This window comes from Cervus canadensis, chromosome 14, assembly GCF_019320065.1.
Source record: "Cervus canadensis isolate Bull #8, Minnesota chromosome 14, ASM1932006v1, whole genome shotgun sequence".
NCBI lineage: Eukaryota > Metazoa > Chordata > Mammalia > Artiodactyla > Cervidae > Cervus > Cervus canadensis.
Window position 1 is genome coordinate 8,660,024 of NC_057399.1, and position 13,089 is coordinate 8,673,112.

The window sequence follows — 13,089 nt, forward strand, 5'->3', positions numbered from 1 at the left end:
GTATTAATGTGCCTGGAAAGATACAGGTTTAAGAAACTAATGCCAAAATTCCAGGTATGTTCCTTTATTCTTCTCTCTCTAAATTGCAGCCAGCTTTCAAGGCCAGCTTTAGTCTTAGATCCCAACCAACTAAGCTATCTTGGTTCTGAGCTCCAAAGACAGATAGTACATTCACCTTAATTATATGCACTCATACACAGAAAAGCCCGGAAACAAACACACAAACGCTATGACACACGGGCAGAGTCTCCTGGCCCGGAGTAGGCGGTAAGCAGGGTGGGTAAGCGCGGTGCTGACATCAGGGGCTCCAGAAACAGGAGAGGGACTACAGGAACCACAGCTCGAAAACGCCTAAAGGCCCTGGCGGTGGCAGAAGAAGAACCCTCAGCAGAGAGGGCCTCAAACAGCGGGGAACAAAGGCACGAACGCAGGGGTCGGGGCAGGCAGTGGGTGCGCGCGTGAGTCGCCTGGTCGTGGCCTACTCTACCCGTGAACCACAGCCTGCCAGGTTCCTCTGTCCATGGAATTCTCCAGGCAAGAGTACTGCAGTGGGTTGGCATTTCCTACTCCAAGGGTAGGGAAGGGAGTGGGAAATAAGACAATATCTCATGGAGTCCTCCCATCAATTTACAAAGCTAAGTGTTGTTAACACTCTGAAGGTCACATAAATAATAAATGGAAGAATCTGATCTAATCAATTACAACCCAGTTTTTATGCACTGGGAGTAAAACTTAAGTATAAAAGCCATACAGGATGTGGCAAAAGGCAGAGACAAAACTGGATGAGCAGCAATAGTGACAAGCTATTGAGCAAATGGCCCAGAGTTTTCCTGATTCCTCTTGACTAGAAACAGGGCTGGTTCCACAGTTGCAGGAACAGAAGAGGGCACTTGAGCAATAAGGCTGAAGAAAAAAAAGAGGGTGCCTAGTAGATATTAATTAACATTTACTGAAATATACATGGATCTCTTAACAGCTTTGCAAGTATTATTATGGAAAAAGTATATATAAAATTTACAATTTTTTTTTAATTTACAATTTTTAAGTGTATAATTCAATGATATTAAGCACATTCACAATTTTGTGTAACTATCTTGACTGTCCTATAGCTTCTTTTTTAATACTATTCTCTATTCTTCATTGTACTGAGTTTAGCACAATACTATGCACACAGATAGCATTCCATAAATACATGGTTAATTAGCCTAAATACTATCATGTCCATGTGATGATAATGAAAGGATGTGGTCACTCCAGTTATGTTTCCAAATCGTATCGTGTCTAAATGGAGTTTCTGTTGAGTCCGTGACCATGTGGTCATGAGGACGCAGTCACTCTGGGAACAGTCATCAGGGGCTCTGCTTTGAGCTTTTGCCTAATAGCATTCTGTCTCATGTCCTTACACAGACTATTATAAAGAGGACGTCTGTATAGAGCCACGGTTATACCCAAAGTTTTCTTGTACAAATCTTCCTTAGATTAGGGGTTGGGAGCTGCTTACATAACCTAATAGGAAATATAACTTGTTAAGTTGCCACAAACCCTTAAATTCCCTTTTATGTGCCTATCTCATTGGAAGAGAAATGCATTCATTTCGAATGAGAACTTGTACATGTTTAGTTTTCTTTTTATGTCAACTTTGAGGTGTAATTTACATACATTGTAACTCATCCATTTTATTGTGTAAATATTAATGATTTCCAGCAAATGTAAATATCTGTGTAACCCTACATGTACAGATTTTACAAACTGCATTACATCAGATTCTGAGTTATAAAAATTGAATAAATCATGATTATAAAAACAAATATTTTTATTATATAATTCTCTTTCATACACAACTATATTAACAGATTGTACAGATACCTAACTCAGAAATTTCAAGCATTTTGCTGCTTCTGATTCAGAAGCATAAAAAAGGAAAATGCTTCAAACAATTTACTGTACTCAATTTTAGGTGTTACATTTTGAGAAATAAATCCACAAACTAGAGTAAATAACTAGTACTGAAAAGCTGAGAAATTAGACTCTAGAAAAAACATTAGAGAATCAAGGGTTCTTAAGAGAAGAAAATAGGCTGAAGTGTGGTTGGGTGAGGAAGGATAACGTTGATCTCAAAAAGCTGAAAATTTTTTTTTCCCTTTCCATTATGTTTTAGTACAAGAAAATTGAATATATTTCCCTGTGTGACTGGGTAGGACTTCATTGTTTATTTACTCTATACATGATACAAATTATTTGAGTCTGCTAATCACAAACCCCCAGTCTATCCCGCCCTCGCCCACTGCCCCGTGGCAAGCACAAGCCTGTTCTCTCTGTCTGTGAGTTTGCTTCTGGTCTGTAAATAAGTTCATTCGTGTTAGATTTTAGGTTCCAAGTATAACTGATATCATATGGCATTTGTCTTTCTCTTTCTGACTTCACTTAGTATAATCTCTAGGTTCATATAGGTAGCTGCAAATGGCATTATTTCATTCTTCTTTATAGCTGAGTAGTATACAGAAAACCCTAATAACTCCACATAAAGACTACTAGAATTGACAAATGAATTCATGAAGGTAGCAGGATATTAAGATTAAAATTTAAAAATTCCTTTTAATCACATAAAAAAAATACTTAGGCATAATAAACTTGGCCAAGGAGATGAAAGACTTATGTCCTGAGACCTATCAAACATTGGTAAAGGAAAGATGGTTGAAAGAAGCAGACCCATGCTCTCGGACTGAAGGAACTAATATTGTTAAAATGGTCGTTCTACCCAAAGCAATCTGCAGACTTAATGCTATCAAACTACCCATAACATTTTTCACAGAACTACAACAAATAATCCTAAAATTTATCTGGAACCAGAATTGCCAAAACAATCCTGAAGAAAAAGAACAAAGCAAGAGGGCTTCTCCGGTGGTCCAGTGGTTAAGACTCTGGCTTGCAGAGCAGGGGACACAGGTTCGATCCCTGTCCTGAGAAGATCCCAAATGCAGTGGGCCGACTAAGCCTGGCACCACAAGTACTGAAGCCTGAGCACCCAGAGCCTGAGCTCCTCAACAGGGAAGCCAGCACAGCGAGGAGCCCGCACACCAGGGCTACCGCAAGGGGAGAGCCCTAGCACGGCCAAACGCCCACAAAGCAGGGGGCGCAACTCTCCCAGACCTCAGACGCGGCGGCAAAGCTACAGTAACAGAAACAGCACGGTACTGGCGCAAAAACAGCCACGTGGATCAAGGGCACAGATTAGAGAGCCCAGAAATAAACTCACACGAAGGAGGCAAGAACACACAGCAGGAAAAAGACGGTCTCTCCAGCAAGTGTGCTGGAGCCACGTGTGAATCAGTGAGGTCGGAGCAGTCTCTCACCACGCACAGACACAAGCTCCACACGGCCGAAGACTGAAACGTGAGACAGACACCATGAAGTGAACACAGGCAAGACATTCTCTGACACAAATCACAGCAATCTTTCCTTAAGTCAGGCTCCCAAGGTAATAGAAATAGAAGCAAAAATAAACAAGTAGGGTCTAATCAAACCTATATGTTTTTGCACAGCAAAGAAAATCACTTTAAAAAAAAAAGACAATCTACAGACTGGGAGAAAATATTTGCAAATGATGTGACCAACAAGAGATTAATTTCCAATATATACAAACAGTGCATACAACTCAATAACAAAAAAGACAAACAACCCAATCTAAAAATGGGCAGAAGATTGAAATAAACATACAGATAGCCAATAGGCATGTGAAAAGATGCTCAATGTCTCTAACTATTAGAGAAATACAAATCAAAACTATAATGGGGTACCACCTCACACCAGTCAGAATGGTCATCATTAAAAGGTCTATAAACAACAAATGCTAGAGGGGGTGTGGAGAAAAGGGAATCCTCCTACACTGTTGATGAGAATGTAAATTAGTACAGTCACTCTGGAAAACAGTATGGAAGTTCCTCAAAACACCAAAAATAGAGTTCCCATATGATCCAAAAATACCACTCCTGGGCATACATCTGGAGAAAACTATAATTCGAAAAGACACATTCACCCCAATGTTCACAGCAGCACTCTTTACAATAGCCAAGACATGGGAGTACCCTAAATGTCCATCAACACAGAATTATGTCATTTACATACACTTGACAATTTTATGTCTTCTCTTCCAATTTTTGGATACCTTTCTTTTTTCTTGTCTGATTCCCATGGTTGGGCCTTCCAATTCTATGGTGAATAGAAGTGATGAGAGTGGGCCTCCCTGTCTTGCTCCAGATTTTAGTGAAAAGGCTTTCAGCTTATCACTGTTGAGTATTATGTTGGCTGTGGTGAAAAACTTTTATAAGGAAAAAAGACTTTTTCAGGACAGGGTTTCAGAGGGCAAAAGTACCAGAGGGAAGTTATTAAGGGCAAAGTTGACTTTACATAAGAAAAAAAACTTCTACGAGTTAGAGCCTCCAAATGGAATGAGTGTGTCTCTGCACTGTGATTGTTCAAGAGGCAAAAGATCATCTATTTGAGAAGCTTGAGCAAGAGTAGAAGCATCAGATTAATAGGCCTCATAAGTCCTTTGCAATTCCAAACCTCAGATTGTGTGACCTAGGAACGTCCTATAATTTAAAGTCAGATGTCAGGGAAACCATAATTCAAAGATGTACAACCCCTAACTCATGGTTTGATTAAGAACAATGAACTAAACCCAGACAGAAGCATATGCAGAAACAGACATGCACCTGTGTACACACACACACACACCCCTTCCCATAATTCCTGGGAAGGAAAAATAAGAGTAACTTACAAAAATAATGACAAAAAATCTGTTCTATCTTTCCCACCAAATCTACTTTTGTTCCCCAATCTTTGTTAACAGTATCACTGGCCACCCAATTACGTAGAATAAAGCCTTAATTTATTTTGACTCTTCCACCTTTCTCCAATTTCTCATAAGTCGACCTCAGAAATGCCTCTAGGCTGCCTTTTACCTTTGTATTAATATTTGTATCACCATGCACTCAGTGAAACTCTTGCAATTGATTCCAAAGGTCCTTCCACCTATAATCTCCTCCCGCCCAGGGCAATTATTCACACTGCTAATAGTCATCTTTCTGAAGCATAGACTATCACATCGCTCTATCTGCTCAAAAATCTACTGGCTCTTTAATATCTACAAAGTAAAGTTCAAATTCTTTGGTATGGCTTTCAATGGCATCTCAATCTCCTTGCTTAGTTTACCCATGGTACCTTATGCATTAGTCACATTGCTAACACTTGTTATTCCTGAAAGGACAGTTGTGTCCAACCCTTTGCGACCCCACAGACTGCAGCCTGCCAGGCTCCTCTGTCCATGGGGATTCTCCAGACCAGAACACTGGAGTGGGTTGCCATGCCCTCCCTCCAGGGGATCTCCTCAACCCAGGGATCAAACCCAGGTCTCCCGCATTGCAGGCAGATTCTTTACCAACTGAGCCACCCAGGAAGCCCAATACACTTTTCTACTCTATGTTCTAGTTTAGGTATCTTCAACTGCACCCCTCATTCCCGCCTGTGGAAATTTTACTCAATTTCCAAGGCTCAAGCAAATGCTACCTATCTTATGACACTATTCTTAATATGCCATGACACCTGCAACTTTCCCTTGGAATTAAACACTTCTCCTTGGGGCCAATAATACTTTTCATATCTTATTTTTGCATTTAACAATAATTCTTGAAATTTCAGTTTTGGTGAGGTCCAAGTTTATGGCCACCCACTGTAAATCCCTGAAGGCAGAGAGCAGGATTCACTTATTTCTATATCCAATCTTGTCAGAACCCTAATACCCAGTATATTCTATATAAAAAATGCTTAATAAAATTTTTTTAATTGAAGTGGGATTTGAGGACAATTAAGACTTCGGTCCATGGCTCAATACCAGTCTTAGAAATTGTAAATTCTATTAAAATTCTAATCAGAAGTCTAGTAATTTATAAAAGCCTCTTATTCTATTAATCCAACATCTCTGAGTCAAAAACAGTTATGTACTCACATTCACTAGGAGAGAGAAATCAGTGACCAGTTGGCTAAGTTCAATTAAGTCCTTAAAAGAGAGAGAAAGAGAAAATTACTTACTTTCATGCCTCACAGCTGCCAAAAGGAAAATCATTTCTAACATACCGCTTCTAAGGTCTCCCATGATTCTGCAGCATTTTGATCTCGAGGAATTTCAGGCAATGCATAAATCTGAGTCATACTCTGAGGATCAGCTTCATCTTCAGTACTGTGAAATGTTCCTGGATGAACATAGCCTCATGTTTAGAGTATATCTGCTTTGTTAGAAAGATGGTAGCATGAATCAATTCCATGAAACAATTACCATGTGAAATGCTTACTAATTAAGTTCAGGCTAAAAGTAAATTGATTATCTATGGAGAGATTAGTTAACAAACACTATTTCTTTAATTATTTTACAAAATCATCTAAGAAAATTACTACAAATACTACTTACCCAGTCTGAACAAGTAGGGCTAAATGCTGAAGTAGCATAAAGTAGAACTATTCTATTTGGCCAATGTTCTATGAAGAGATAACCTAGTCGAAATAACACTTTTCATTGCTAAATCATTAACATTTTCTTTGACTATTTTAGTAATAAACATCAGATTCACAAGATTTTAAAAGTAGGGAAATGATGCATTTTTAGCAATGAAAAATCAGTCATTTTTGGTAATAGTAAATTGTTATTAAACACTCTTACCACGTGTATCTTTTTGCACACACTGTCATCCTTCTCCTCAGAGTAAGTTTTCTGGCCTGGGCCTTCATTCTTCTATGTCTTTTCTGAATTTTAAGTCATCAACCCTTGAAGCCTTTCCTCATTAACACTGCTATATAAAGATGAATTTATACTCCAAACTCTACCTTCAAGTCTTTCTTATTACCTCCTCCTTGGTCTTTCCAATGTCATTAAACTGATATTTATAAAATGCCTACTATATGTCAATCAATGTGCTAAGGTAAATCAGTTCCAAGAAGTCATAGTGGTTAGGAGTATCGGCCTAGTTAGAAAGACCTGGGTTAGAGTCCTAGTTTGCCTATTTTCTAGCTCTTTGATTTCTTTGGCTTATTTCCATCATTTGTAAAATAAGGTGATGTTTATTTTACATGGTGCCTGGCTTATCTATTAAGAATACTGTCACTGCTGTTACTGTTAATGGAGTTTACTATATAATGTGCGAGACAGACAGGTTTACAGGCAAGGTCAGTACAGTCTGAAGAGAACTCTGATGTGGGGAAGTATGGTATGCTCTGTGAGCACAGAAGAGAGGCGTTTCACTGAGACTTGCAGAGAAAGAGCGATCCGACAAGGCTGTGAGCCAAAGCCTGATGATGAGCAGGAATTATCGTGCTGCACCGGGGCAAGCGTGAAGGGGAAGGAGAGAATGTTCAGGTCAGAAAGACTAACATGCGTAAGTCTAGGAACCGAAACCAGTCCAGACAGCTGAAGCACAGACTACGACAAGAGAAAGCAACGGTTGAGGCTGGAAATCTAAGGTGACATTGTTTATGGCACTGTAAATTACATTAGAGTTTTGTCTTTCTCTTAAGATCAATATGGCACTTTTAAAAGGATTTGGAGACTACTGGGAAATTGAGGGTGCCATAATCAGATTTCAGATTTAGAAAGGTAACCACAGCTTAGTGTGAAGAACAGATTAAGGATGGAGTCGACAGATAAAAAATTAGAGAGTGAAAACCAGTTGGGAGGCTTGTCAATGTGTCTGGTGCTAAATGATGACGGTGTGCTCTAGAACAGTGGCAGTGGAAATGGAGAGATGAGATCTGAAGGTCTACTTCCCTTTGTCTTCCTTACTGAAAGCTCAAAACATCTAATACTTCAATATTTCTGAGCATCCATCATGTTTTGGGTTTAGCATCAAGGATAAAAAAAGTGAACAGTATGAAGTAGCTGTTCTCAAAGAACTTACATTCTAGAAAAGTAAACATACAAACAGGCAATCCTAAAACAGTAAGAGACTGCACTGATATCTAGATAAATAGATACAGATACCCACAGTGTTTATGGGAGTTTCAAGCTGGGCATGGCATCTGACCGAGTTTGATGTGGTGTGCAGTTTATGGAACAACTTACTAAAAAAACGTTAATTTTTTCTTACTGGGCTAAGAAGACAGGAATATAAATTCTAAATAGAGAGACCAACATGAAAAAGGTCCTCAAAAAATACCCAGTATAGCTTAACATAAAATCAGCAGTCTGGTCTTGCCAAAGCATAAAGTTGAAAACATACAGCTACAAGTATAAGACATTATAGATGGTTAGCAGGTACCTTGCAGCCCAGTTAAAGACTTTGGACTTTATCTGGAAGACCGTGGAAATCTACTAAAGGTTATAAGCAGGAAAGTAGCATAGTGATGTGACCTGATGTATTCCTAAAAGTCAGTCATTATGACTCCTAAGTTCATCTTTTCTATCAATTTCTCTTTTCCTCTAAGCCTACGCGGTTGTGTTAGTCGGTCAGCAGTGTTCAACTCTTTGCGACCCCGTGGGCTGTAGCCCGCCAGGCTCCTCCGCCCATGGGATTCTCCAGGCAAGAATACTGGAGCGGGTTGCCATTCCCTTCTCAAGGGGGGGTCTTACTGACCCAGGAATTGAACCCAGGTCCCCTGGATTGCTGATGGACTCTTTACCATCTGAGCTATCAGGGAAGCCCCTCTGAATGGTATTTTATAAAACTGCATTACTATTTTACCTTCATTACCTTGTGAATGTTTTACCTCTTAATAAATAAAACCTATTTGAATTGCTTAGGAAGGGCAGTCAGTTGATTAAAAGTTAATTTGTAGGTTTATCAGAATTGACAGTGTTCTTTTAATTTTGAATCTTAACTGAAATGAATATATTTCCCTACCTTAAAGGAAGAGCAAAATCAACACATACAGAGTAAAGTTTTACATTACAGCATATGGCAAATATCCAACATATTAAAAGCTCTGATTTTTACAAACGTTTAGGAGAGTTATTTACTCCACGTCCTAAGTTATCAGATAAAAAAACTTTTTACTTCAAAGTAATTAATTACTCTAAGATCTTTCTTCTACTTAATATTCCATTTGTAATAAGAACTCCAACTTCCTTAATAGGATGATAAATAATGATACCTCTTTTCATTAACATATCAAATGTAAAGCAAAACTTTGTAAATATCACTCGAAAGACTTTTTAAAGCCATAATCATTGTACTATTAGAGAAGCTTCCAATGCAGTATGCCAGGATGTATAACAAAATGAGGAGAGATTATCATACAAAAATTCTTGATCTAAAAATGAAGGGATGGGAAATGTTTGACATTTTAAGCAAACATAAAAGATTTCCCTCAATGAAAAAAATAATTAAATGTTTAAGTCATTTACGTTTCACTTGAAACCAAACTGCGTATGCATCTTAGTTCAAATGGAGTCTTAGAACAAAGAAATCTGTTCTCTTCCATGGAAAATCCTGCTGTAAACTTACAACTCAGAACATTGCTAATCAATTCAAGGCATGACTAACAATTAAGAAAGGAACCTCTTAATTTCTACAACTTCCGTAATTCATTTATTCCAGCTTGTATTAAAAATCACTATCTCAGTGTTCATCCATTGACTTTGAACTTTTACAAACTACTACAGACATACTGAGGGGAAACACAGAGAGATTATAGCTGCAGGAAAGATGGCCAAAGAATTCTCACCCTGTGTCCACGGAAGTCAAGACTGCTGCTGCTGCATAACAATCTCAGTTTCACTCACTTGCAAGCAACTCACGTGTAAAGTGCATGTGGAATATGGTATCACTGAGCAGTGTTATTCAGATTCTATTTTTTTAAAACATCATTGACTATAAACTCAAACATTAAGATATTTTTAGTTGATGTGAAAAATAAGCTTAGTAACATAGACATAAGACCTTTTCCTTCTATGCATCTAAACTATTCTCTCTATACCCTCCCCCATCTCTCTCCACATATCAGGAAGGGCAATGATTCCAGTAAGAATCACAACACAATATTTAAGGAACTTCCACTACATTTTACATTAGGAAAAGTTCCATTTTAAATCTAAGTTAATTCAAAAGCATTTCCTGAATTCTTTCATGTTCTAACAGCTTTAGCATAATGAAATTATTTTACTGATCATCTATATAAACCTACCTATTAAGATAAAGTGACTTTGGAGTCATGGTTTAACTTAGCTGCAAAGGAGCATTTTTAAGAAAATTGAAGTCAATTCAAAAGACACCTTCTAAGTAATATATAAAAACATGATTCACAATGTGTTCAATACAAGTGTACATATACCTGTGATAAAATCTAGTATTTCATCAAATTCAAATATTGGTCTGAAGTTCCCAGCAGTTTTAATGTTGGACTCTTTTCTTTTGTGAATAGTTGTTTAAAATGTAGTAAGATTCTGTTCCTATTGCACTGGTGAAGTGTGTGAGCTGGATGGGAAGGAAGAAAGACAGAGAGAAGCACTGATTTGCTCTATGTGACTTGATACACCTTGCTAAACACAAATCAAATTTGGAGGCTCGTCACTTCTCTTGGTGGGAAGCAATATGCTAAAAATGAAACTAGATACACGACTGAGACAGAAGGGAGTTTCTCAGATCAAGCAAGATTGGCAGAGAAGATGTGCTTTAGAAACTCTCAGAATCTGGACAAAAGATACAGCAAAATCATCACAGCTTCCCCCTAGACGTAATAGGCTTCTTTCATTCTCCAGAAAACATAAAACATTCTATTCTACTTGTTATTTCTATCTAAATGAAAAACTATTTTTGCATTTTGATCTCAGTCATGGAAATGTGGCATTGCTCCTGAATTTCTGCTCTCATGTTTCCAACCAAGTTATTTGTAATCAGATTGAATTTTTAAAGGAAAAAGCATTTTAAGGCACTTAAATTTCTGTGCAAATAATTTTTTTTTCTGTATAAGCTGTCACTACTGTTATGAGTACCAAAAGCAAAAATAGGAAAAAAGGGAAAAAAAAAAAACCCAGAGAGCACAGGATAATAACATTTAGGATGACAGAAAAGAGTCTACAGCTAGAAGACCACACATAGAGCAAACCCAGTTCTTTCCCTGCTATTAAAGTCTTATGTAAATTAGTTATTTCCTTTTCATTATTCCTCTCCTTCCCCACCCTCTCAATTACTTGTTAATATTTATGGATTTAACACAACCTAGTAGAAACTTGAAGTTTGGTGAAATACTCAGGCACTGAGTGAGACGGTTAATTTTAACTGCTTAATGTTGGCAATGGATACAAAGTCAAAGCACAATCGGACCAGCAGACTGTTCAGAATTTGAAACTATACACACTGTTTTAGATTATGAGTTTTTTAGATGTCTTAGATTATGAGATTCAGGTATCTGATCTCATAAATGGAATGACTGTTTCAATCAATCTGCACTAGACGCAGAGATTTAATTTCATAGTTTCTATCAGCGGCAAGTGATTTGTTCTTTAGCTAATCTGGTGCTCCATGAATTGAGAAGTTTGAGAAGCAACAGAGTTGGAAAACAAATTTCACCTGCTATGTCCTCTCCCTCACCCTCTAGCTCTGCCCCAATCTTCTTCACTTTCTCCATATACATGCTTCCTCAAATTTTCCCATCACTTTTTTTTTTAATACCAGTCAGCTACCTACAGAGAAAGTTAATTGCCAGCAAACTGGGTAAGCTGCCTTTTTCTAATAATCACCCAATTCCTCTGATGACACGTAAAACCAAATTTGTTGAGCCCAAGCAATTCTACTAGCAAAAACACAAACAATGCAATACCAAAATGCAAATTAAGGCTAAAACACTTAAATAGAACTCAAAATTTTTGTTCGTGAGGGAATTGCTGGTGATGGGCAACTGAAAACTAAACAGCAGAAGAGACTGACACCAGTGACTCTTTCCAGAAAACCCATCGTCTTCACCGTCATTACTACCGTCACAGCGGTCACAGAGTCTGGTAAATAAGATGACTCCTTAATCTCACGGAGCCTGTAAGGTCCAGTTTCTCTATACATAAACAGAAAGCATAGCTTTGTACTTCAGTTAGAACAGCACTTAGCGACATCATTATGGAGGTGATAATTCTATATGAACACCATGATATAAACAGTAAAAAGAATTCTTCCTAAATACTCTTCAACCAAGGTTGAGTGCTAAGATTTTCTTTCTACCCAAAACAAGACTTCGGGTAGTGTTGTCATGCAGTGGTTATCTGCACAGTGAAGTGACTGGAGCACATCTGAAATTACAAAATTGTATCTAAAAAGATTCTATTCATTCATACTCGCAACACATTTATTAATGGTCCACTATGTGCCAGGTTCTCTGTCCTATGTGCTGAGGTACTGAGGAGACGATAACAGTAAGATTATCCAGAAACTCTGGATGATGGCCTAAATGTTTCTTCTATTTTAAAAAAAAAAAGCCCTGTAAAATTGGATCATTGGCACTGAAAATACAGCATCAAACAATCAGGCTTTGGAGCCAGGGAGCGATACAGGAGCCTCCTACTTTCTAGGTAAATAAAAAGAGGAACACTGGTCAGATGCAACATCTCCCAGGCTGTATTCTAATTAGTAATTTATTTACTGTAATCCTCAGATGCTTTGCGACACCATGGACTGCAGCTTGCCAGGCTCCACTGCCCGTCAAGTCCTCCCGGCAAGAATACCGGCATTCGCACAGTTAAGTCGCTTCAGGCATGTCCGACTCTTTGCGACCCCATGGACTACAGACCACCAGGCTCCTCTGTCCATGGTCTTCTCTAGGCAAGAATACTAGATTGGGTTGCCATGCCCTCCTGCAGAGGATCTTCCCAACCCGGGATCTGAACCCACGCCTCTTACACCTCCTGCGTTGGCAGGTGGATTCTTTACCACTAGGGCCACCTGGGAAACTCAACATTAGAAAACCTAATATCATGGCATCCAGTCCCATCACTTCCTGGCAAATAGAAGGGGGGAAAAGTGGAAGCAGCGACAGATTTTATTTTCTTGGGCTCAAAAATCACTGCAAATGGTAACCACAGCCATGAAATTATGATGCTTGTTGCTCCTTAGAAGG

At 38.4% G+C, this 13,089-nt stretch overlaps 1 protein-coding gene across 5 annotated transcripts in view; it reads right to left on the reverse strand.

Annotated features, from left to right (window-relative positions):
- STX17 (syntaxin 17) overlaps positions 1–13,089 on the reverse strand; it is a 57,868-nt gene that overhangs the window by 3,354 nt on the left and 41,425 nt on the right. For all 5 annotated transcript variants that reach the window (XM_043486640.1, XM_043486641.1, XM_043486643.1 and 2 more), the window contains 2 exons: positions 6,136–6,251; positions 6,008–6,058 (listed from right to left, as the gene is read on the reverse strand). In XM_043486640.1, the coding sequence (XP_043342575.1) occupies positions 6,008–6,058; positions 6,136–6,251 (167 nt within the window). The remainder of the gene's footprint in view (positions 1–6,007; positions 6,059–6,135; positions 6,252–13,089) is intronic.